At 40.1% G+C, this 25,797-nt stretch overlaps 2 protein-coding genes and 1 long non-coding RNA gene across 4 annotated transcripts in view; 1 reads left to right on the top strand and 2 right to left on the bottom strand.

The window, feature by feature from the left end:
- Positions 1 to 4,826, bottom strand: part of LOC132883672 (mucolipin-3-like) — a 60,684-nt gene extending 55,858 nt beyond the window's left edge. The window contains exons 1-4 of the mRNA XM_060917583.1: positions 4,591 to 4,826; positions 4,183 to 4,347; positions 3,290 to 3,443; positions 3,142 to 3,205 (exon numbers count right to left, since the gene is read on the bottom strand). Of these exons, the coding sequence (XP_060773566.1) occupies positions 3,142 to 3,205; positions 3,290 to 3,443; positions 4,183 to 4,347; positions 4,591 to 4,752 (545 nt within the window). The 5' untranslated portion in view covers positions 4,753 to 4,826. The remainder of the gene's footprint in view (positions 1 to 3,141; positions 3,206 to 3,289; positions 3,444 to 4,182; positions 4,348 to 4,590) is intronic.
- Positions 4,827 to 10,270: 5,444 nt separating this feature from the next.
- On the bottom strand, positions 10,271 to 21,683 carry bcl10 (BCL10 immune signaling adaptor). Of its 2 annotated transcripts, none has more exons than XM_060917605.1 (3): positions 21,459 to 21,683; positions 12,753 to 13,041; positions 10,271 to 12,655 (listed from the first exon to the last, which is right to left on the bottom strand). In XM_060917605.1, exons 1-3 carry the CDS (start codon positions 21,609 to 21,611, stop codon positions 12,252 to 12,254), a joined length of 846 nt encoding a protein of 281 aa, XP_060773588.1. In that variant the 5' UTR covers positions 21,612 to 21,683; the 3' UTR covers positions 10,271 to 12,251. The 2 variants fall into 2 exon arrangements, with proteins under 2 accessions (XP_060773588.1, XP_060773578.1); XM_060917595.1 differs by having other exon boundaries at positions 10,271 to 12,658.
- LOC132883688 (uncharacterized) lies at positions 21,087 to 24,613 on the top strand. The gene is made up of 2 exons (XR_009654378.1): positions 21,087 to 21,494; positions 24,068 to 24,613. It is a non-coding gene; the product is annotated as an uncharacterized LOC132883688 (long non-coding RNA).
- The last annotated feature ends 1,184 nt before the right edge of the window (positions 24,614 to 25,797 follow it).

Below are 25,797 nucleotides of genomic sequence, written 5' to 3' on the forward strand. Positions count from 1 at the left end.
CAGTTGCTCAACAGTTTGGGGTCTCCTTTGTTGTATTTTGTACTTTATAATGTACCAAATGGTTTTAAATGGGAGACAGGTCTGGACTGCAGCAGGCCAGTTTAGCATTCGGACTCTTTTACTACAGAGCCATGCAGTTTTAATAGAGGCTTTGCACTGTCACATGACCCTATAGCAATGGTGACTAGGGTGCCATGACAGGGGGCACACTTGTAGTGTTTCGTTCAGATGAATTAGTTATTGATCAGTATGGGAAGGTTTTGCTGCATGTTTGGATGTGCAAATCGCTTTGAACGAAACAAAGACATCAGATTTTTTCATTTACCAAAAGTAATTCATCAGGGGAAAAAAACTAGAGAGATTTCTAAAGGTAGAAGGGAACAATGGGGGGAAAAACATTCGGTGGGACTCAGTATTGAATGGAGAGGCCAAAAACCCTGTGAGGCCAAAAACCACCCACTTCATTTCCATAAAGATAAGAATCCCCCCAAAAAATGATTTCACAATTGCAGCATGGTGCTCATTCTAATACAGTGACATGAACATGAGCAACACAGTGGCTCTGCACAGCCTCACCTTCACCAAGACTTAAAAAGTGCATTTACATTGCTAATGATAATAGTAGAGCTCCATACTTAAGAAAATATGGTAACCCATCGAGTTGATTTTTCATGGACACACAGGGATCCCAGCCGTGTATGTCTGTCCGTCTGTGCCCCTCGCAATTCTGATTGGCTGTTTGATTTTGGCGGGAACTAGAAGCGCGAGCACACCTACATAACTTATTTTTGTCTGCAGATAATTTCATATTTATCGTGTTTTTCGACCGAGAACAACTCAAACAGCGCAACAAAATAATCAGTTTTACAAACTTTTTAAAAAGATGTCAGAACAAGTTAACCAAGGAGAGAAAGATGAAGTCAAAACCAGGAAAAGAGAGAGAGTTTTGACAGAGGAAGAAAAGGAAAGAAGACGTGAAAGAGCTAGAGAAAGGCGAAGAAATCTTTCACAAGAAAAGCGACAAGCTGAAAGATTAGATTAGACTAGATTAGATTAGATTAGATTAGATTAGATAAGATTAGATTAGATTAGAACTTTATTGATCCCTTTGGGAGGGTTCCCTCAGGGAAATTAAGATTCCAGCAGCATCATTGCAGGATAAACAGAGAATAGAAAATAGAGAAAAAAATTCTAGATAAATTAAATTAAATTAAATTAAGTATTTATTAAATTAAGTATGTAATTAAAGTATTTAAGAAAACATGTAAAAAATGAATTAATAGAAATGAGTTGTAGGAATTTAATTTTAAATAGTGATGTTGATTTTGAAATCACTGTGAAATCCTTTGGGATCTGACAAGTTGACCTGAATCCAGTCAGTATTTTCATGAATCGTGTATCTTTTGTTTTCAAAACATTTTGCTATAAATTCCTAAAGCACACTGTAGTTTATGTCCGTATTTGCACATGCTGATCGTGCTCAAATCAGCATCAAGTGTTTCCCATAATGACTGGGTCCCAAGCACACGCACAACGCGTTCTGAAGGATTTCTGAATGTAAATGCTCTTTAAGTCTTGGTGAAGGTGAGGCTGTGCAGAGCCACTGTGTTGCTCATGTTCATGTCACTGTATAAGAATAAGCACCATGCTGCAGTTGTGAAATTATTATTATTATTATTTTTTTTTTTTTGGGGGGGGGGGGGGGGGGAGGGATTCTTACCTTTGTGGAAATGAAGTGAGTATACCACAGGGTTTTTGACCTCTCCATTCGACACCGAATCCCACCAAATGGTTTTCCCCCCATTTTCCCTTCTATGTTTGAAGTCTCTCTAGTTTTTTCCCCCTGCTGAATTACATTTAGTTAATTAAAAAATCCGATGTCTTTGTTTCATTCAAAATGATTTGCATATGCAACAATGCAGCAAAACCTTCTTGTATCAACCAATAACAACTTACTTGGCTGAATGAAGCACTATAAGCGTGCCCCCTGTCATGGCGGTGTAGTTACCATTGCTATGGTCACGTGGCAGTGTAAAACCTCTATATGTTCAGAAAGCGGTCTGGCGTTGTCTTGCTGAAAGAAGGAAGGCTTTCCCTGAAAAAGATTTTGTCTGGATGACAGCATATTGCTCTGAAATGTGTTTATATCATTCAGCATTAATGATGCCTTCCCAGATGTACAAGCTACCCATGTCATGTGCACTAACGCCCCCTCATACCATCACAGACTCTGCTTTTGAACTGCACACTGATAACAAGCTGGATGGTCCCTCTCCTCTTTAGCCTGGAGGACGTGGGGTCCATGATTTCTAAAAACAATTTCTACTTTTGATTCATCAGACCTCGGGACAGTTTTCCACTTCACCTCAGTCCATCGTAAAAGAGTTCGGGCTCAGATTAGGGGGCGGGGTTTCTGGATATTGTTTATATCTGGTTTTAACTTGCATTTGTGGATGAAGTAATGAAGTGTTTTCACAGACGATGGTTTTCTGAAGTGTTCCTGAGCCCATACAGTGATTTCCACTACAGACACGTGTCTGCTTTTAATGCAGTGTCTCCTGAGGGCCTGAAGATCACAGGCATCCAATGCCAGTTTTCAGCCTTGTCTCTTGCATACAGAGATTTCTCCAGATTCTCTGAATCTTTTAATGATATTATGGACCATAGATGATGTGATCCAACAATTCTTTGCAGTTTTACATTGAGGAATGCTATTCTTAAATTACTGCACTGTTTGCCCACCTAGTCTTTCACAGAGCGATGAACCCCGCCCCATCTTTACTTCTAAGAGACTCTGCTTCTCTGGGAGGGTTAGGGTTAATTTGGCCAATTAACCAAATTAGTTTTTTTGGCATTACACAACTTTTTCAGTCTTTTGTTGCCCCTGTCCCAACTTTCCTGAAATATGTTTGACATCAAATTCAAAATGAGCATATACTTTTCAAAAAACAAAATTTCTCAGTTTCAACATGTGATATGTTGTCTTTGTACTATTTTCAAAGAAATATAGGGTTTCCATAATTTGCAAATCTTCACATTCTGTTTTTATTTATGTTTTACAGTGTCACAACTTTTTTGGAATTGGGGTTGTATACATACACCAAAGGCACAAGTTTATGAAACATTTAAATAAAAACATACCTTTTAAAATCCAGACCAAAGTCTGTGATGTTGAATGGCTTTGTGGAATAAATGTAAACACACTCTGTAATAAACAATGATAAGATGATGTAGAATTAAAATGAGAATAGGACAATTATAACACTTCACCTGCAGGTATGTGATTTACCTTTCTGCACATTTGGATTGATGTTAAAGGTCTCATTTTCAGATGAGATTTTTTCATGTGTGTAAAATCGCTGGCAGATAGTGAGGGGCGTGTCAGTGCCATTGGCCCTCTGAAACATGTGATTCCCCACGGTCACACTCCACAGGGTCAGGTACTGCTCAAAACACACAATACATATAACTGCCAGATCAGATGTTGCTCAAAACATTGCTCAAGGCACAGTCTGTGCCTCCTCCAATCACATTCAGCTGACTGTTAAAGGTTGAGTTTACATGCAAAGATTTTCCTCAGTAAAAAAACCTGGACAGACTGTATATAATCTACAGTCTACTGTCATTTGCAGGTTATATGAAATTTGTCTCAGTTTTATGCACATAAGGTGGGCAGGGTTTAGCATCAACATTGCCATAACAAAAAGAGGCGTGGCAGTCCTGTCAGTGCAAGGTCTGTTTTACTGTGACACACAGGACTCGTTGTTCTGCTGTGCTGATGGAACACCTACCGTTCTTGTGTTTCTAGAACAGTGGAGGTTAGAACCCAGACTGGGTGTGGAAATGGGACATGTGTATAGATGTACTGCCTGGAGCGGTGTGTAGCATTTCCAGCCCACAGGATATGCCTGTGTGGTTAGAGTTGACTCCATGTTCAGCACAATTTTATTTATTATCTTGTAATTAAATCCAGGAGACCTTAAAGCCCTGAGAATCAATTCCTTCCAGAACTCGGAAACAGCTTGGTTTGAGACGTTGTATTATCATGTGAGTCTTCTAATGAACTACAGGGTCTTGGGGATCAGGGTCATTTTGAAAACGGTCTTTGCTCAGACGTAGTCCAGTAGTCAGTGTTGAATAATTACGTGTGTGTGTGTGTGTGTGTGTGTGTGTGTGCTTTACCCTCATGATGATGTAATTGATGTGTTCATGCACTTCCTGCTGTGTGTAAACTGCATAAACACCTTTTCGCTCCTGGTAATTTTTCAGGAAAAGATGTTTAAAGGAAGTGAAGTTTTCCTCTCTGAAGATAACGCTCATTTCATTACTGAGTCCAAACCATACAAACTATGAACAATAAACAAACAAACAAACACACCTTAAAAAAGACAATAAACACAAACATACATTAAGAAAGACATTTAACAATATTACATATTCTACTGTTTATTATATAAATATAGCAATATTCAATACTAGATTGGATATTTTGTAAATATAATATTAAAATTTTTTTTAATTAATTTTTTTTAAATATTTTATCTCAAACACACACACACACACACACACACACAGTGGTGTTTTTCCTACCTGGACAGTGATAATTGTGATCTTGATGAGCTGTAATGTGAGTTTCCATGGTTTGCGTCCTCGAGTGCGATATTTCTCACACGGACTCATAAAGAAGTATTTTAATTTTCTCCTGAGCTCAAACTCTGAATTATTACCACTCACTACATACTCAGATGCCATCGTAACTACCCCTGCGTGCGTGTGTGTGTGTGTATGTGTGTGTTCTTCTCCCTAGAGTTTGTCCCGAGTTGGCGTCCACTTTGTGTGAATGGCAGAGGAACTGAAACATCACTGTTGAACTCAAACCTCAAACTGGCCAAACCTGACACACACACACACACAGATGTAAAGATATAATTCAGAATACTCTCTGTTTGTCTCTCTTTCTTTCACTGTCTTTTACACTGAGTTATTGTAAGTATTGTAAGTAATTCCTCTTGAATTAATTTAAAATTATACATTTACACATTTATTTCTGTTTGTCTTTTTTTATTTGCATGATGTTTGTTAGTCATTAAAGTTATTCTCTAGTTATTATAGTTATAAGCCAATATTCACTGGTCAAAACCTAAAATGCTGATATCACATTAAACTGTGTTTCATCTCAAATCCAAAAAAATTGAGTAAAAGTGTAAAAACACTGTGTTAGGAAATTCAGGAAGAAAAAAATGCTTTAATGGCTCCAACAAATCTATAAATATACATTAGTGATGGTGTGCATTAGTCCCTAATATTTAAAAAGCTGTATTATGATAAAATTATAATCTGTGCTGTAATTTTCAGGGGGTCTGAGAAATGTTTACTGTAAAATGTGTACTATTTGCTCTGCTGCCACACTTCGATCATGCGTGAGATGTACCTGAGCTGTATTCATCAATCCAGTCTGCACACATTCACCACATAGCAGTCAATCACATCAGTATGAGACATCAGAGATCAGATATCAGAGATCAGATATAAGCCTCATCAGCCTCAGCTTCAAGGTTCAAGGTTTTTTTATTTGTACCATACCGTAGTACTGGTAAATTTGTTGTGCAGGCAGGAATTCAGCGATCCCAGTACAAAATAACAACTATGTAAAATACATTGTGACAGACAAGACAACAACAATACACACATCCTAACATATATACAATCCTTAAAAGTATAGTCTTTAAAAAGTGCTTCATCATCAATTGTTCAGTATGAACAAGATTGTTCACCTCTGGGCCTGACTGTTCAGCAATACAATTGAAAAGCCAATGAAAAATCAATAAAAGTCCATCTAACGTGGGTTTTGTTCCCCTCCAGATGTTTAAATAAAAGGTTTAGCAGGGTAAGTGTAGCATCTTCAATGCCTCTGTGTGCCCTATAAGCAAATTGCATGGGGTCAAGTGCATGTGCAGTCCTCTCTAGAAGCTCCAACTTAGCAATTTTCTCAAATGATTTCATTAAAAGAGAGGTGAGGGCGACCGGTCTAAAATCATTCAGTGTTTTAGGTCTGCTGACTTTAGGAACAGGGATAACCTCTGCTTGTTTCCACAGCCTGGGCACCTTGTGCTGACTCAGTGATACATTAAAAATGTAAGGAAAGATTGGACTCAGTTGTCTTGCACATGACTTAAGTAAGATTCCACTTATTTTATCAGGTCCAGGACTTCTATTTGTTTTGAGAGAAAGGAGACACTTTTCCACTTTTCTTTGTTCTAGTACTAAGTGTTGGTCATCTTTAAGAGAGCACTGGCTAGATCCCAATTTGACCCGAAACCATCAATAGTGATGCAGGAGCCCTTCATCTGTTTTATGCCTGCCATTGTCTTCATACCAGACCAGGCAGCGAAAAGGTTCTTATCTGCTAGTTTACTCTCTACTTTAGTTTTATATTTCTGTTTAGCCCGTGAAATTTCATTTCTCAGCTCTCTGTTAGCTACTTGAAGTTCAGAAGGTCTCCACAATTAAAGGCCAGCCTCTTCTACTGTAAATGAACCCTGACTTCCTTGGACATCCAGGGTTTGTTATTGGGGTACACCTTGATCTTTTTGGTGGGAATGATCATATTCTCACAGAAAGTCATATAAGAACAAATCACATCAGTGAGTTCATTAATGTCTGTGCAGGAGTCTTTAAACATCTCCCAATCGGTGCAGTCAAAACACCCATGGAGACAAGCAGTCGATTCGTCAGACCAAATGTTGACCTCTTTGGCCTGTATTTTTTCACTTTTTAGTACAGTTTTATATACAGGAAGAAGGAGCACACAATTGTGGTCAGCAGAACCTAATGGAGGCAGCCGAATTGATTTATAAGCTCCCTTTACTGTACCATAGCAGAGGTCTAATATCTTGTCCTTCCTAGTTGTGCAAGTAACATATTGATACAAGTTCTTTAAGGACTTTTTCAATGACACATGATTAAAATCTCCCAATATGAAATGTGGTGCTTCAGGTGCTATTGACTGTAGTTTCTGCACTACCTCAAAAACATTGCTTGTTGCAAAAGACAGATTTGCTTTGGGGGGAATATACACAGTCGTGATGAATATCTGGGGGAATTCACGGGGCAGGTAGAATGGGCGGAGCGACACTGACAGGAGTTCCACGTCAGGCGAACAGAGGCTTTCCCTCACTATCACAGAGCTGCAATAGCGCTTGTTAACATATATGCACACCCCCTCCCCGAGATTTCCCTGTGATGTCCGCATTCCGATCCTGGCGGAATGGGACTCCAAATCCATCGATAGAGAGATCAGTATCCGAGTTCTGCTCTGTAAACCAGGACTCCGTGAAGGCCATGACGCAGCAGTCCCTGTAGTCACGGAGGAAACGAACGTTTCCTTGAAGCTCATCCAATTTATTCCACAAAGACTGTGCATTCCCCAGGATCAGGGACGGCAGGGGAAGACGAGCAAGCTGCCGCTTCTTCAGGCGCAGCCTGACCCCTCCCCTTTTACCCCGCTTCCGTATTTTAGTTCCCCTCTTGTAATTGCTGCCAAGATTCACATTAACATCTCATCGGATCTCATCTGGTAACTCTGTCAGATGAAAGTCTGAAGTCGACTCAGCGATTTGGATCTATGTGGTCCACTGCAGCAGAAAATCCCGAGTATATTGTATCCTTGGACCAGGAAGTGCAACCCCGCCGACCCCCAGCGACAGGTTGCTCAAAGTCCACAAAGGCCATAATGCAACGAGGACAAACAGATCCATCCCAGCAGATAAATAGGAAAAATGCCTAGAAGCACTTGCATGTGACGATCGAAGCATAGAGACATAAAAAAAAACCATTCATAAGATCACTACAACATAAAACATAGGACGCTGAAACAACCCTCTGCCGGTCGCAGCGTGCACATTTAGATCTAAAAAACAAAACACAAACAAAAAAACCCTTTCAGCCGGAATGCTCATTTACTCAGCAATGTTAAAGTAGAAATGTAGTGAAGGGAAAACGGAAATAAACACTATTTGTGATTTAAATATGGTAAAGCACTTGGTCTTAGTTTAATTTACATTCACACTCAAACTGAAACTTCCACATTAACCTCACTCCTGTTCACGAGGAGGTAAACATAGATATTTCTGATGGTTCCGTCTCATTTTCACCCTCACTGTGTTAGTGCTTGATGCTAAGTGTAATTCATAATAATAATAATAATTTATTTCTTGAGCGCATTCCATGTAAATCTCAATGCTCTTACAAAATAGAGATATGTAAAAAATACATCATATTAAAATATATATTCACTGTATCTAAAAATGTCGATCAACAATGTCGAATGGTTATTTTTGATTAAACAAGTAAGTTTTAAATTTTTTCTTGAAAGTTTCACAGGAGGGTGCTTCACATATCTCCAGTGGAATAGCATTCCACAGTCTGGGGGCACAAGTAGAGAATGCTCGTGCTCCGTAGCTGTTGGTCTTGAATTGAGGACTTGACAAGTGCAGATAATCCTTGCTTGAACACAGCATTCATCTTGGTTGGTGGAGCCTCAAGAGATCACTGAAATACTTCGGTGCAGAGCTACTGACAGTCTTGTAAGTCACCAGAAGTATTTAATTGTAGTGTAATGTAAGTCACATGGTGTTTTAAAAAAAATTTCATAACACGTCTGAGGTAAACGTAGATATTTTTGATGGTTCTGTTACATCCCATTTTAACTGTGTTAGTGCTTGATGCTAAGTGTAAGTTTAGCCACATGGATTTTTTTTTTCATTTTAAATAAATTAGCACATCAGAGGTAAATGGTGATGTCCCTGATGATGATGATGATGTCATTTTCTCCTTTACTGATTATTTATGGCCTATATAAAAGACTTCATGGCTACATTCTCACTAACTAAGGGTGTTTTCACACTTGGTCCCTTTCAGCCATCTAACCGAACTCAGATCGATGACTCAGCATTTTTTGCGCATATGTGAACACTCCAACCGTACCCAGACCCCTTTAAAGCGAACCGAACTCAGGAGGTGGTCTCAGTACGGTTTGCTAAAAATCAACGGTACGGTTCGCCTAATCTGCGCACTGTGAACAAAAAGCGCACCGGGTTCACTTCACCTTTTTCACTGTAGTTTAACCTTCTTCGTTTGCCGTAGTTGGTCACGTGACTGTAGCAGGGAAACTCAACTTCCTTTTGGAACTTACCACAGCCGCTTTACAGTTCTCTGAACTTACTGACTGATGAGTCGGCCACAATAAAAAAGCGAGCATGGCAGCAGCGGGTCTCGGTCGAGACAAACGAAGCCATGTTTTGTGCTCATAGATAGCTGGAATAAATTTATTTTCCTTAATCCGCACTATTTTTATCAAAGAATACAGCAGGGCAAGCATGGCAGCAGACATTTTGATTCAAGAGAAAATTACCCAGAATTCCGTGCACTGGGGGTCTGAGGGCTCTAGAGGACCTGGTGTGAACAGAAAGAGGACTGAGGCCCCATCAAAGCTTAACTGGACCAGAAAGAGAACCCAGTCCTCTTTGTAATAAATTCACAGTGTGAACACAAAAAGAACTGAGTTCTTTTTCTGTTGGTCCACTTTTTGGTCCACTTAAAGAGGACTGAGTCTGGTTCCTTTAAAGGGGACCAGGTGTGAAAACACCCTAAATCATTAGCCTGAGTCACAAATGCAAGCTCTGTCACAAATGGTACCTGATTTATATTCTGATTTTTCTCCCAATTTATTCAACGGCAGCCAAAACCTGTCTAAATATAACTTTCTCATGGTTTTGCCTGAATTTCATTCCCTTTTTTCACTACTCAGTAAACAAAAAGCGTCTTTCTTGAGGATTTTACAAATGCAATGCTAAGTATTCTCTACCAGAACGGATAAAATAATCTTCTCTGTTTAAATAAAGTATGCACACAAGAAAGAGGATCTTCATAAACGGCCTTGAACAGGCTCTCTGATCTCACTTCCTGTTTACTTTCCGCAGTACCACATTGAACACTGATACAGAAACGTTGAATCAGTGGCGCCCTCTGTGGGCCATATTTGAGCAATGCACAATAAGCCTTTATTTAATCCCTGCTCTACATTAATGTAAATACTAACAGTTCATGAATATTTGTCTACATAAAAATAACATTTAAAAAGTCCACAGCCCAATATATAATTACAAGTACTTAGCAGTCTGCAGGGTGTATAATAAAAATGTTAATAGTATTGTAATTAAACATTTAACCAAATTTTGTCAAATATACTTGAGTTAAAATTTTAAAAACGTTATTGGTCAAGTCATATTTTAATTTAAAAAACATAGATATGAAAAAGTAGATACTCCATGAGGCTAAGTTACACATGTGAGGAAGGCACCTTTCCACGTTGGGCTCATTGAATGAGTAAAATCGTTGACACAGTGCAGTGCACCTGGCTGTAAAACACAGTGGATTACTGATTTCAGGAGAAGACTGAATAATGTGTTCATTTTATACAGGAGTTATGATGGTGAGACACTGAGATGTGTAGCTTCATCATATTTGTTTGTACATACGAAGTGTGTTTGTTGACCGTTAATGTATATGTTTTACAGTCAGTTTAATGTATATTTTGATACAATGAGGTACTGAATTGAAAAAAAATTGAATCCCTTTACTTTTAGAAAAGCATCAGTAATCTCAGGTATGCCTTTGTACAATTTTATAAGGAAATTGTCCATTTTTTTTATAAACATCCTGGAGAATCTGTAGCTCTTCTGGAGACTCACTTTTGTTTCTGCAGCTAATTCCTGACAGAATTCATGATTTTTTTTTTTTTACTGACATCCACATATTCCTCTGTAATGTAATTATTTATTAGAAAAGTAATGTGTGACATCTCATCTCATCTCATTATCTCCAGCCGCTTTATCCTGTTCTACAGGGTCGCAGGCGAGCTGGAGCCTATCCCAGCTGACTACGGGTGAAAGGCGGGGTTCACCCTGGACAAGTCGCCAGGTCATCACAGGGCTGACACATAGACACAGACAACCATTCACACACACATTCACACCTACGGTCAATTTAGAGTCACCAGTTAACCTAACCTGCATGTCTTTGGACTGTGGGGGAAACCGGAGCACCCGGAGGAAACCCACGCGGACACGGGGAGAACATGCAAACTCCGCACAGAAAGGCCCTCGCCGGCCACGGGGCTCGAACCCGGACCTTCTTGCTGTGAGGCGACAGCGCTAACCACTACACCACCGTGCCGCCATGTGTGACATCTATAAATGTTTATTACTGACTGAATAATGTATACATCATGCAAAACAGTGGCCTTGATGGACCTTGTGTGGGTTTTTCTGGTCATTATTATTTCTGTCAGGTGTTGGATGATACCTCAGACATTTGGAGATTCAAATTAAAAACATGCCCTCAGAAAACACTAGCCTGTTAAACTGCTGAACGTTTGACTGTAGTAAAGGTGATGGAAAATGTTGGTAAGCACTTATTAGAGGGCCCAGAAAATAGGGTTGGGATTGGTCAGGTGGAACACAATTGTTAATCAGTCCAAACCTGGATTTACTACATTAATCTGGTCCTTACATGGATCCCTGAGAACACTGCCACCATGCCATCACCAGCAGCCATGTTTCATTCCTGTTTTTAACACTTCCCCTCGTACACTTCCCCTCAGCTATTTCTCCTGCCCATCACTGTCGACTTCAGGAACCAAATTTACTGCCATTTTTACAGAACAGTGGAAGTAGCTGAAGTTTAAATAGCAATAAATGAATTCATTCCTTCTTCAGTTCGCACTTTATCCTGTTCAAGGTAAAAGCCAATCACCAGCTGGAAACACAAGGTGGCACGAATCACCTCAGGTGGGACGCCAGTCTATTGCAAGGCATCGTGCATGCACGCACACACACACACACACAACAACACACACACACAGTCAGATGCTCACGCAAACGTAAAGACACTTTAGCATAGCCAATCCAGAGAACCTGGAGGAAACCCAGATAAAACACAGGAAGGACATGTGAATCTCAGCACAGAAGATACTAAAACCTGGGACTCTGGAGCTGTGAAGCAAAAACCCTGCCCTGTCTGCTAGAAATAACTTCCATTTGAATGTAACTTAAATTTCCAGATAAATTATTTTAGCTCCATCACATTTGTGTGTGTTTGCTCGAAAGGAGTGCACAGTTGTGAAACACAGAGGAAGTCAACAAGAGTGTGTTAAAAAACAGGACTGAAACACAGCGATTGTATTTTAACTCTCAGAGTGCATTATCAACAGACAGGTTTAAGGAACGGGAGCGGAGCGGCAGAAAGTTCGCATCCCCACTGCTTCCTGTGCTCCCACAAGCACCTGCTTCTGCATCCTGGTCTTCCACAGTGATGTCATTAGGAAGAGGTGGGGCTCCAGGATCACCAGGCCTGGGAAGGCTGGATGATGTCGTTAGGCTAGCAACGCCACTCACTGACATGCAGTCCTGCCCCCTCTGCTGATTCACAGCAAAAGAGAGGTTCATAGAGCTGCTCATTACAGAAGAGGCGGGACTTCGTTCCCCATCAGGGTGGAGACAAACAGTGGAGCACTTATCGTAATCATAGAAGTCTGCCTTCGACAGGTTGTTTGTGGCTCCGGATGTGTCCTTTGAAGTTGAGTTGGACACACCCGCTGCTGGAAAGACACAAAATTCAACATAACTGCTTTACTGGAATAATCTTGATTTTTTTTTAAAGAGTAAATGAGTTGCTATGTCTGGGAGCACTACCTCTGAGTGCCTCAATCTTCTCGTTCTTGCACCGTTGCACCTCGTCAGTGATCTTGGCGATGATGAAGTTGAGTGTTTGGCAGCGCTGGATTGACTCAATCAGTGTGTCCAGACCTCGCGGGTTCTCAGCGATGAGGTCGAGTAATTTACCGGCGCGTTTTCCCCGTGTGCTCCTGCAGTTGATTTCCTCCGTGTCCTCTCGTGTCAGGATCTTCTTCGAGCGCAGGTAATCATAGTGCCTCTCTGCAAGCAGCTTCTCTACCAGGTATGGACGAAGAGACTCCAGAGCCTGAGTGGAACAGAAAAACAAGGCATTGTGGGAAAATTCTCACAAATTATATATTACACAAGTGACTCCATGTTTTTCTGTAGATATTCTCATCGGTTAATCTAAAACAAAACCCAGCAGAGACTCATCTGCTTTCAAATCTGCACCACCTAGGTAGCCTATATACAATAAATAGTGACACTACTTATGCAAAGTTTTTCCTATAAAACTAACAAAACATGTGATTGGCAGAAATAGTTTACAGCCTTCAGGCTGTGTGCTTTAAGTTAAGAATCCTCACTGAAACAGGTCCAGTTCTTAGACCCAAACTGAAATTTTATTTCCATAAATATCATAAAGAGCCCTTCGGTCCACCAGGTAAAAGTTCACAGTGCAGGTTTGCTGATGATCTCCTGAATGTAGTGTTGTCCTGCAGATGTACAGAATCTCCTGTGAAGAAGTCGGTTCCACTCAGCACGAACACTCTGTAATGATGTTCAGCTTTAGGTGCGTCTAATAGGGAGGGAAAGTAAAGTAATCTCATCGCCCCCTACTGGATGCGTTCCAACCTCTACGGCAAAATGAATGGGAATATCTTTTCAAAACATTACATTTCGGGTTACACTTCAAAGTTAAGACAATGGCTTCCATATGTTGTGCATGTCGGGCAGCTCTATCGATCCTGGTGATCATACTTTATTTTTTCCACCGATTTGAATTGTTTTGAATGTTTTTTAATAAGCCGATCAAAGACGACACGGACCCAACGTCGTATGTGACGTCACCGCAAGTCTAGCGCCTTTACAAATCTGTAGCAGGTCGCGGCCGGCGAGTAGCCTACATCAACATGCTGATTTGTGTAGCGTGGTTGGTGGAGTATTTCTGTACCAATAAGAAATGCATCCCTCGTGGGGATAACCATTACAGATCAGCGCATGTAGTCAACTGCCGCTATTCACAGGGAGAGCTGTCAGCACTCGGAAGGGCGAGTATGAAGAACAAAACTTATCAAGCCTACTGCATACATGTCAACCTATACGGAATGTCCGTATTTTATACGGATTTGATTCAATAAACGTAGTATACGGGCGTACAAATAAGGTTATACAGATTCTTAAAAAAAACTTCAATATTTATTTAGAGCTATAATCAATTCCCACGATGATAAAAGAGCGCATAATATTTACAAACGTACTGTACACCACAGACAGCCAGTAAAGAGTCTTATGAAATCGCGCGTTATCTTGTGGTAGCGAGACTTCGTTCCACTTCTGATCCTGCGCACACCGCATTGCGAGAATCCCGCCAACCGTGAAGTAACATTTCCACCTGAGTGACTTTCACGAGCGACTGAAAAGATTCTGAATGGGCACTCCGGCAAGATCAACACAGACACTTGCTGTGACGCGCAGCCTCGTGAGGTATTGGTGCAGACAGGGCTCGAAATTAACTTTTTTTCTTTGTGTCCCCCAGTGGTCCCGAATTCTGTGTTGTATTGTCCTGAATGGAAGCAATAGTGTCCCCATTTTTTTCCTCTCTGAAATAACCAGTGGTTAATATTATCATATGAAGTTACTATTATATTTGTAACTATGCGATTTTGAACCCTTTATATCATTTTTACAATAAGTCACAAGACACAAGCGACACATGTCCTATACATCATCTACTTCAAAATTACAGTTATTGCATTTTCAGTTTATTAAACTTTGGCGATCTCACTGTATGAATAGATCCCCGTTTATTTAAAGGGGCCAACTAGCTCATTCAGAAAATGTTTCAACTCCCTACATCTGCAGTACACTTTAGTTGAAAATAAGACCCCTTTTATGTTCATTTCATCTACTTATACCTTGAATATCTGTTGGCATTTATAAGGCCAACTTATAATTTTCACCATTACCGTTATCCATTTTATGAACTTTCGCTGCCGAAACGTGGGTGCAAATGTTAGCAACATCAGCATAGTGCCAGGTCCGAGCCTAGTTGTGCTGCTGACTGACTAAACTTTCTGAACTAGAAAGACACCAAGAAAACTCACTTATTCTGTTGAACGGTATCTTCCTTCAATATCATCCACATCATTCCTGTTGTATTTTATAACGTGTCTAACAGTGTTCATTCAGTTCATTCAGTTGCTCGCGTTGCCTGCAGACCAGGCAATGACACTTTGGATCCTGAAGGTCCCGGAGACGTTATGTCTGGGCTTTCAGTTTCTTCCCCGCGGTCGGTCCACTTCAACCACTTAAGCATTTTTGTTCTGGCAAGAGTCGGCGCAGCGTGTGCGGTAGCAATTCCATTCCAAGTCCATATAATGCGGACACCGGCCGAAGATTCTAGAACAGAATGCGCTGCTCTGTAGCCTACGGATGCAGGTGCATCGAAAGTGTAGCTACTATGTATTTTTCGCTGTTAACATTTTAAAATTAAAATTGACAAATTAGGTGAATGTCTACGTATGTGTTACGGCTTTGTAAATAATATTAATGTAGAACTTTTTTCTAGATCTATTTTTTTCCATTGTCCCGGGATTGTCCCAGATATGATAATTTTGTGTCCCGATGACATTTTTTTATGGTCCCCGGGACGTCGGGACACTGTTAGTTTCGAGCGCTGGGTGCAGAGCGCTAAAAAAGCTGTCATGGAGTACAATTCAGAACATTAGAGTGACACTTTGTGTTTTTGTCAAACATTGGAGCTTTGTATTCATTCTGAAGGTTTATTGTTATTAATATTGAATAAAAAGTAACTTGGATATATCATTGTTAATTATCATTCAAATTTTAGGTAAATTATTTTAATTTGCATCTTATACGGATTTTATAAGGGAAATACGGATTTTGGAGATTGGTTATACAGGTTTGATTGACCAAAGGTTGACATGTATGCTACTGCTGATGTAATATGAACGACTCTGACTAGACAGTTTGGTTGTAGTCCGTTTCTGACAGGTTAGGCGCAATTTCAATCTTTTAAAAGACAGCGAAATTTCACCTGATACTTTCACAGTTAGTAGATAATCCCAACATATACAACATATTTTTGGGGGGATGTACAAGTTCCACGTCATAACTTCGTGGGTTTTTTTAAAAATCGGGTTTATGGGAATTTTGATAGTATGGCTCTCTAGCCTGGGCCCACCCATCCTAAGCGTGACACAACACGAGGGCCTGTTGCGAGCTTAGTCTGGCCAGGCAGGCTATCTACAGCATTTCCAAGCTCCCAAAAAATCGGGAACCAATCAACTTTGAGCATCTCCAACGGCCCTGGGTAGAGGCGTGTTCAAGGCACTGACGTAGTAGAACTGCGACCGGAAGCCATAGATTGTTTACAGAATCTATGCCGGAAGCGCTTCATTCACATCACGAACATGGAGCAGCGGCAAGCCTTTAACACAGCGGTAGATGCTGTATTGAAAGCATTCAACGGGAAGTTCTCATTGAAAACGGAGCAAAGAGCAGCCCTGGAGGTATTTATTGAAAGGAAGGACGTTTTCGCCTTGCTCCCGACCGGCTTCGGTAAGAGTTTAATCTACCAGTTAGCCCCGTCGTGTCATATACGTCAGAGGAAAGAGTGATGTGATTGGTTTAAGCTTCGTCACAGCCTTTTCTGGCTTCGACCAGTAGCAAACTGAGGCATTTCAGGGAGGCGGGTCAACCACGGGCTCTGGGAAACGGTTTGGCTTAATAGCTTGGCCAGACCAAATGCTCGGAGAGCTTTGAAGTCGCGTTAGCCAGGCTAATGGCTCTCGGCTTAGGAACGCTACCGCTAGGTGCGCTGTGTTTCACTTTCCCTCCCGATACCATAGATTTACATAGAAGACTAGATTCCTCACCGCGTATTCCAGAACGTCCGCACAGGGCGGCCATCTTACCACAGACAAGGGGGATGAAGACTTACGCAAGCACAGCCCAGCACTCACATTATGATTTAGGACATCAAAGTACTGACTTTGATGACAAGCTGATGTGTGTGTCTGCAGTGGCGGCTCCTGAATTTTTTTTCGGGGGGGCAATTTTCCCCCGTTATGTCTACACGGACCGTAAATGTCCGCAGGACTGAAGTAAATTGACCTAGGTAGCAAATCAATTGGCCGAACTTGTTTTTGCCTGGTAAATTCAGATATCAATATAGACAATATCTCTTCTCTCCACTAGGTGGCAACACTGAACAAGTTAAAGGTGGCAAACTAAGGTAGCCTAGTAAACTAGACCCACCTGCCTAGCAGCCAAAAATATTTTTGCCTACGAGTGGCAAATATTCACATTTAGTCTGGCTTGCCAGGCTAAAACTAAGGAAGATTCATTGTGAAGCCTTCAAAGCAAAACATTTGGCATCACAATCAATTAATATTACATTACTCATTTATTTTCTCATATTATTCCAGTATTCTATAATAATTAGACACAAATTCTTAATTATAAACATATTCTAATTTCTTCAATTCTAAAGAATGCAATTAAAGTGGCAGGATATAAATCCAAAACAAGTGTTTATTTAAGTTTTGAAAAAGATGAAGAAAAGCATAACCATCAAACAAACGTGCAGCTTAATTATGTGTTTTTTTTATATGGAATTGCACCATTTTAACAACAAATAATAATTCTAAATAAATTCTGCAGTTTTTTTCCCCAAGAATTCCTCCAGAAAGCCATGCCTTAAAAGGAAATTTAAAGTATTACAAGCATGTCAATGAACACAAAAGGCTTTAGTTATTTAGCTATACACACACAAGGTTACACAAGGTTTTGTAGTCAGTGCAACTTGGCTTAACAAGTTGGAAAAAAGGTGCTGCTGGTTCCAATGAACACATATACTGTACAATATATAAAAACTGAAAATATGCTTAATTTACACCAAGTCAGAGAGAACTTGAGGCTACTGAAATATTCCAAGCATGGCAATGTTAAACTGCCACTGGTAAAACAAAAACATGGCAATGTTAAACTGCCACTGGTAAAACACACACACACACACACACACAAACAACTTTTGCCTAGTAAATTCAAATATCAGATATCACTGTACCGTCTGCTGTGCTACTTCCAGGGTGGAAGAGAACGCAAGGGTAGCAAAAACGAGCATTGACTACATCACAGCCAGCTCGCCAAGTTTTCCAGTGGTACCAGTTCTTGTTAAAACCTCTTGAGTAGGTCTTCTCCCCCTTCGTAGACACTTGCTTGATGTTTAAATTCGGTCTAGGAGGTCCTAGCTGTTTGATTGCCGTTTTCTCCTCATTGGTACGACGACTAAAGGGAACTTCTTTCAGAGACGCTATCGTATTGTTGCACTCAACACTCGCCGCCATCTTCATAGAATGTTCACACATTTCCCACGCAAGTTGCGTTTTCCAGCCCAAAATTATGTTCAAAACCCGCCAAAATGCACTTAAAACCAATCTGGCAACACTTGCACGGCGCAATAGGCGTATGATGTAAGCACGCTGCTTGTGCGAGCACATAAAACCCAATAGAAAATGCATTGGGAGCAGGATTTTCGAAAAAAACGTACGTACCATTAGTGTCAATGGGAGATTCTGGGGCAAATCTGAACCTGACAGAAATCGCCCCAAAAGGGCGTGGCTACACCAGGCGCGACCTTAGCCTGATTGGACAATGACATTACTGTTGGTAGTAGGAGTAGATAAAAAAAAATAAAAATAAATCTTCCTCCCTGTTTGGGAGTGCGTTGCCCAAATTGCCCCTATTAACGAGCCGCCAGTGTGTGTGTGTTTTAATTGTAGATGTTTATATCAGTATGGTTAGTTTTATTTTAACTGCACATTGGAGCCTAGTCAAATGAAATTTCAGTCTTCTGTGCTAACATATATTGACTTTGACATGATAATCAGCTTTGAATGTTCTTTTTGTAAATGTAAAGATATCTTTTTATCCTTGGAAGTATAACCACATGTGATTAAGTAAGTGCTTTTTTTTGTCACAAACTACCGTGAGTCGCTGTCACTGTTTTATACTATTACTTACTCAGGCAGTGCATTTGTTATTATGCTATGATGTGAGTTTGCATTTGTTATTATGCTGTGATGTGAGTTTATATTTGTTATTATGCTATGATGTGAGTTTACATTTGTTATTATGCTATGATGTGAGTTTACATTTGTTATTATGCTATGATGTGAGTTTATATTTGTTATTATGCTATGATGTGAGTTTATATTTGTTATTATGCTATGATGTGAGTTTATATTTGTTATTATGCTATGATGTGAGTTTATATTTGTTATTATGCTATGATGTGAGTTTATATTTGTTATTATGCTATGATGTGAGTTTATATTTGTTATTATGCTGTGATGTGAGTTTACATTTGTTATTATGCTATGATGTGAGTTTACATTTGTTATTATGCTATGATGTGAGTTTATATTTGTTATTATGCTATGATGTGAGTTTATATTTGTTATTATGCCATGATGTGAGTTTACATTTGTTATTATGCTATGATGTGAGTTTATATTTGTTATTATGCTGTGATGTGAGTTTACATTTGTTATTATGCTATGATGTGAGTTTACATTTGTTATTATGCTATGATGTGAGTTTACATTTGTTATTATGCTATGATGTGAGTTTACATTTGTTATTATGCTATGATGTGAGTTTATATTTGTTATTATGCTATGATGTGAGTTTATATTTGTTATTATGCTATGATGTGAGTTTACATTTGTTATTATGCTATGATGTGAGTTTACATTTGTTATTATGCTATGATGTGAGTTTATATTTGTTATTATGCTATGATTTGAGTTTGCATTTGTTATTATGCTATGATGTGAGTTTATATTTGTTATTATGCTATGATGTGAGTTTACATTTGTTATTATGCTATGATGTGAGTTTACATTTGTTATTATGCTATGATGTGAGTTTACATTTGTTATTATGCTATGATGTGAGTTTACATTTGTTATTATGCTATGATGTGAGTTTACATTTGTTATTATGCTATGATGTGAGTTTACATTTGTTATTATGCTATGATGTGAGTTTACATTTGTTATTATGCTATGATGTGAGTTTACATTTGTTATTATGCTATGATGTGAGTTTATATTTGTTATTATGCTATGATGTGAGTTTATATTTGTTATTATGCTATGATTTGAGTTTGCATTTGTTATTATGCTATGATGAGTTTGCATTTGTTATTATGCTATGATGTGAGTTTACATTTGTTATTATGCTATGATGTGAGTTTGCATTTGTTATTATGCTATGATGTGAGTTTATATTTGTTATTATGCTATGATGTGAGTTTATATTTGTTATTATGGTATGATGTGAGTTTGCATTTGTTATTATGCTATGATGTGAGTTTATATTTGTTATTATGCTATGATGTGAGTTTATATTTGTTATTATGCTATGATGTGAGTTTGCATTTGTTATTATGCTATGATGTGAGTTTATATTTGTTATTATGCTATGATGTGAGTTTGCATTTGTTATTATGCTATGATGTGAGTGCATTAGGGTTTTGAGGTGGATGAAGTATTTCTGAAGTTTCAGAAGTGAGTAAGCTGTTTATTTAACTTTAGCTTCCCCTACGGCCCTATCACATGTAAAAATATTTTCACTAAAAATTGGAAATAAATGGTATGGTTATTTGTCCTAAGGCCGCAGTTATCCATAAGTATGCAGTGTTAGGCTTCTCACAGCATAGGAATTTCAGCATGTATTTTTTTAAAACATAAATTGATTATTCATCATTAATATCATAAATACATACTTCCGTTTGTTTGTTTTATATAACAAACCAAACCGTTTGAATATCGATTGAAACTTGAGGAAGTTACGGTCATCTGAAAAGTACATCTCGCTGCCAGCACGGTGGAATGGGTGAGCCAGCTGTGTGAGGGAAGATGGCCGCCATGTGCGGATGTTCCACTTCGCTGACGGGCAGCGGGGACGAGGCGGCGAGTCTTAATGTAAATCTATGGATACCGATACAGCATACAGAGCGCGCGCACTCAATACACCTCCGATCACTTCCTCCGCACACCTGTACCGGAACTCTCACTGCAGACCACGCCCAAACCTGACTGCGACTGGCTCGAAAACCTCCATGACGTCACGGCCAGTTCCACAGCGGTGTTGGGCCGTGTGGGTGGGCCGTGTGGGTGGGCCGTGTGGGTGGGCCGTGACTCACCTGGAAAGCGCGACTACACTTTTATTTTTTTGCACGCGCGTCGCCAAAGCGCAAACTAACCGGATTTCCAGATTCTTCAGAAACACAATATTACAGCTTCTGCTTGATTTTACTCTAACTTCCCACATCTAGACTACAGACGAGTTCATCTTTCACTTTCAGACCAACTACTCATTTAATGGCTCGTGTTTATAAAAACTATGATGTTGACTGGAAGTGCTTCAGTGATGTCACTGTTAAAGCACTCATGAAGTTCAGTGACTTACATTCTTCTTCACTTCGGCCATTTCGTCTTCCGTCAGGTGAGGCATATCCATTCTGCTCAAACTACTCAGTCTCAGTTTAAATAGCAAATTTAAAACAAGAATTAAAGCGCATTGAGTATTAACTTGCTTTACTCGTTTACAGTTAAACTTCATTAAAGGCACACGACGCTCGAAAGTGAAGTAACTTCTCTCCGCACTTCCGGATTGAGCGCACCGACGCGATGAAAGAGAGGCGGATGTGGAAGGCCATCAGGCTCAAAACGTGTTTAAAATGTCTGGAGGAGGACAATATGGAATACAATCAACGTCAAATAGCGTGCAAATTGGCTCCCAATCTAATTTCGTATTGATTATAAAATACAACTATTGATCTTTAAAGCACTGAATGGTCCTGCACCTCAGTGAACTTCTGGTCTTTTATGTCCTGCCATGCTACAACCCCGATTCCAAAAAAGTTGGGACAAAGTACAAATTGTAAATAAAAATGGAATGCAATGATGTGGACGTTTCAAAATTCCATATTTTATTCAGAATAGAACATAGATGACATATCAAATGTTTAAACTGAGAAAATGTATCATTTAAAGAGAAAAATTAGGTGATTTTAAATTTCATGACAACAACACATCTCAAAAAAGTTGGGACAAGGCCATGTTTCCCACTGTGAGACATCCCCTTTTCTCTTTACAACAGTCTGTAAATGTCTGGGGACTGAGGAGACAAGTTGCTCAAGTTTAGGGATAGGAATGTTAACCCATTCTTGTCTAATGTAGGATTCTAGTTGCTCAACTGTCTTAGGTCTTTTTTGTCGTATCTTGCATTTTATGATGCGCCAAATGTTTTCTATGAGTGAATGATCTGGACTGCAGGCTGGCCAGTTCAGTACCCGGACCCTTCTTCTACGCAGCCGTGATGCTGTAATTGATGTAGTATGTGGTTTGGCATTGTCATGTTGGAAAATGCAAGGTCTTCCCTGAAAGAGACGTCGTCTGGATGGGAGCATATGTTGCTCTAGAACCTGGATATACCTTTCAGCATTGATGGTGTCTTTCCAGATGTGTAAGCTGCCCATGCCACACACACTCATGCAACCCCATACCATCAGAGATGCAGGCTTCTGAACTGAGCGCTGATAACAACTCGGGTCATCCTTCTCCTCTTTAGTCCGAATGACACGGCGTCCCTGATTTCCATAAAGAACTTCAAATTTTGATTCGTCTGACCACAGAACAGTTTTCCACTTTGCCACAGTCCATTTTAAATGAGCCTTGGCCCAGAGAAGACGTCTGCGCTTCTGGATCATGTTTAGATACGGCTTCTTCTTTGAACTATAGAGTTTTAGCTGGCAACGGCGGATGGCACGGTGAATTGTGTTCACAGATAATGTTCTCTGGAAATATTCCTGAGCCCATTTTGTGATTTCCAATACAGAAGCATGCCTGTATGTGATGCAGTGCCGTCTAAGGGCCCGAAGATCACGGGCACCCAGTATGGTTTTCCAGCCGTGACCCTTACGCACAGAGATTCTTCCAGATTCTCTGAATCTTTTGATGATATTATGCACTGTAGATGATGTGTTCAAACTCTTTGCAATTTTACACTGTCGAACTCCTTTCTGATATTGCTCCACTATTTGTCGGTGCAGAATTAGGGGGATTGGTGATCCTCTTCCCATCTTTACTTCTGAGAGCCGCTGCCACTCCAAGATGCTCTTTTTATACCCAGTCATGTTAATGACCTATTGCCAATTGACCTAATGAGTTGCAATTTGGTCCTCCAGCTGTTCCTTTTTTGTACCTTTAACTTTTCCAGCCTCTTATTGCCCCGTCCCAACTTTTTTGAGATGTGTTGCTGTCATGAAATTTCAAAATGTCTCACTTTCGACATTTGACATGTTGTCTATGTTCTATTGTGAATATAATATCAGTTTTTGAGATTTGTAAATTATTGCATTCCATTTTTATTTACAATTTGTACTTTGTCCCAACTTTTTTGGAATCGGGGTTGTACTTGGATCAAAAGGTGCAGGCTATCTGCTGGTACCTCGTATAGTGAAGGCTACATCAGGGGGCGGAGCCTTTTCTTACAAAGCCCCACAGTTATGGAACAGCCTTCCAAGTAGTGTTCGGGAATCAGACACAGTCTCAGTGTTTAAGTCTCGGCTGAAAACATATCTGTTTAGTCAAGCCTTTTGTTAATAGTGCTTACAAGATAAAGGAGTAGATCTGGAGGATCCTCAGACAGAGCGTTTAGTAAACTGGGATGTATGGATGCTGTCAGTCCCCCCCCCCCCCCCCCCCCACACACACACCCGCTCGCTCATTCGAGTTTGTTGACGGTGTAGTGGCTGCTGCTTTCTGTCCCGGGGCTCCCTCATGTCCGTGTTGCCTTCTGGCTCTCCCCTTTTGGTTATGATGTCATAGTTAGTTTTGCCGGAGTCCCAGTTTGCACTCAGTGCAAAACGTATACTGTTCTTACTCATTAGGTGACATTGGGCATACCTAACAACCTGTTTTTTTCTCTCTACCTCTCCTCTCTTCACTCTGTCTGTCCCTCTGAGTTACATGTCAATCCTGAGATCAAGATGCTGAACCTGTTCTGCTCCTCAGACCTGCCTGATCCATCCTGATGTCCTAAGTCTGGCTGGAGTCTCATCACATTGCTCCTGTGGAGGATGGCCCCATATGGATAGCCAAAAGTCGCACTTGGAAGATGCTTTGGACTCTTACAATAATGCTTTTATGGCTGAGGACTACAGTTGACTTGCTAACTTTAGGATTGCAGTTGTCATGAACAGTTTTGCACTCAAGTTTCCATCAATGAAGAGTTTAGAACTTCAACAAAACAGACTTCCTGTTAAAACTATAGTGAATTTCCTGGTTACACAGTTCTACTTTTGTGACTATATAGGACACAGTTATAAAAGCAAGTTATTTATAATCACGTTATCTGTTATCACCCAAATAAGAATGGGTTCTCTTTTGAGTCTGGTTCCTCTCAAGATTTCTTTCTTCCTCATGTCGTCTGAGGGAGTTTTTCCTCACCACCATCGCCACAGGCTTGCTTATTGGGGATAAAAATAGCTCATGTTTAAAGTCTTTAATTTTCTGTTGTTAAAAGCACTATAAAAATAAACTTGACTTGTAAATATATTACTAGTTTGGGAAGTATGAAGACCCCTTCAATTTTATAGATTTAATTCAATATTCAATATCAATTTCCTTTTTTTGCTATCAATGTACAGAAAACAACAGTTTTTTTTTTCCCCACAAAAATACAGTCCAAAAATTTCAATTTGGATGATCAGCATGTTGTTCTTTGCTCATTACTAAGGTAGCCACACTTTACAAATGATGAACATTTTACTGCAAGCGTGATCATTTGGGATAAATTTCTCATCTCATCTCATTATCTCTAGCCGCTTTATCTTGTTCTACAGGGTCGCAGGCAAGCTGGATCCTATCCCAGCTGACTACGGGCGAAAGGCGGGGTTCACCCTGGACAAGTCACCAGGTCATCACAGGGCTGACACATAGACACAGACAACCATTCACACTCACATTCACACCTACGCTCAATTTAGAGTCACCAGTTAACCTAACCTGCATGTCTTTGGACTGTGGGGGAAACCGGAGCACCCGGAGGAAACCCACGCGGACACGGGGAGAACATGCAAACTCCGCACAGAAAGGCCCTCGTCTGCCGCGGGGCTCGAACCTGGATCTTCTTGCTGTGAGGCGATAGCACTAACCACTACACCACCGTGCCGCCCCTGGGATAAATTTATTAGGGATAAATTTATTCGTTCATATGTTTAAAATCTTATATGTTCTGTAAAGCTGCTTTGTTAAAACGTCGATTGTTAAAAGCACCATACAAATAAACTCACTTGACTTGATCCAAAGATAATCCAAGATGGTACAGTTAACTCCAAATACTGTCATAGTGGCTCCATTAAAACTGTATAATTTTTAAATCCTAATTTTAGTTACTTCTTTTGCATACACATCCTTGTTGGCACAGTGGTGTAGTGGTTAGCACTGTCACCTCACAACAAGAAGGTCCTGGGTTTGAGCCCAGTGGCTGATTGGGGCCTTTCTATGTGGAGTTTGCATGTTCTCCCTGTGTCTGTGTGGGTTTCCTCCAGGTGCTCTGGTTTTTTCCACAGTCCAAAGACATGCAGGTTAGGATAATTGGTAGCTCTAAATTGACCATAGGTGTGAATGTGTGTGTGAATGGTTGTTTGTCTCTATGTGTCAGCCCTGCGATGACCTGGCAACTTGTCCAGGGTGTACCCTGCCTCTTGCTCATAGTCAGCTGGGATAGGCTCCAGCCCATG

This window comes from Neoarius graeffei, chromosome 1, assembly GCF_027579695.1.
Source record: "Neoarius graeffei isolate fNeoGra1 chromosome 1, fNeoGra1.pri, whole genome shotgun sequence".
NCBI lineage: Eukaryota > Metazoa > Chordata > Actinopteri > Siluriformes > Ariidae > Neoarius > Neoarius graeffei.

Coding starts and splice junctions, on each gene's coding strand:
- bcl10 (XM_060917595.1), bottom strand. CDS start 21,611: ATGAAGTTTAACTGTAAACGAGTAAAGCAAGTTAATACTCAATGCGCT. Junction 13,042..21,458: donor TGGCCGAAGTGAAGAAGAAT/GTAAGTCACTGA, acceptor TGTTCCACTCAG/GCTCTGGAGTCTCTTCGTCC. Junction 12,659..12,752: donor GAAGATTGAGGCACTCAGAG/GTAGTGCTCCCA, acceptor GTGTCTTTCCAG/CAGCGGGTGTGTCCAACTCA.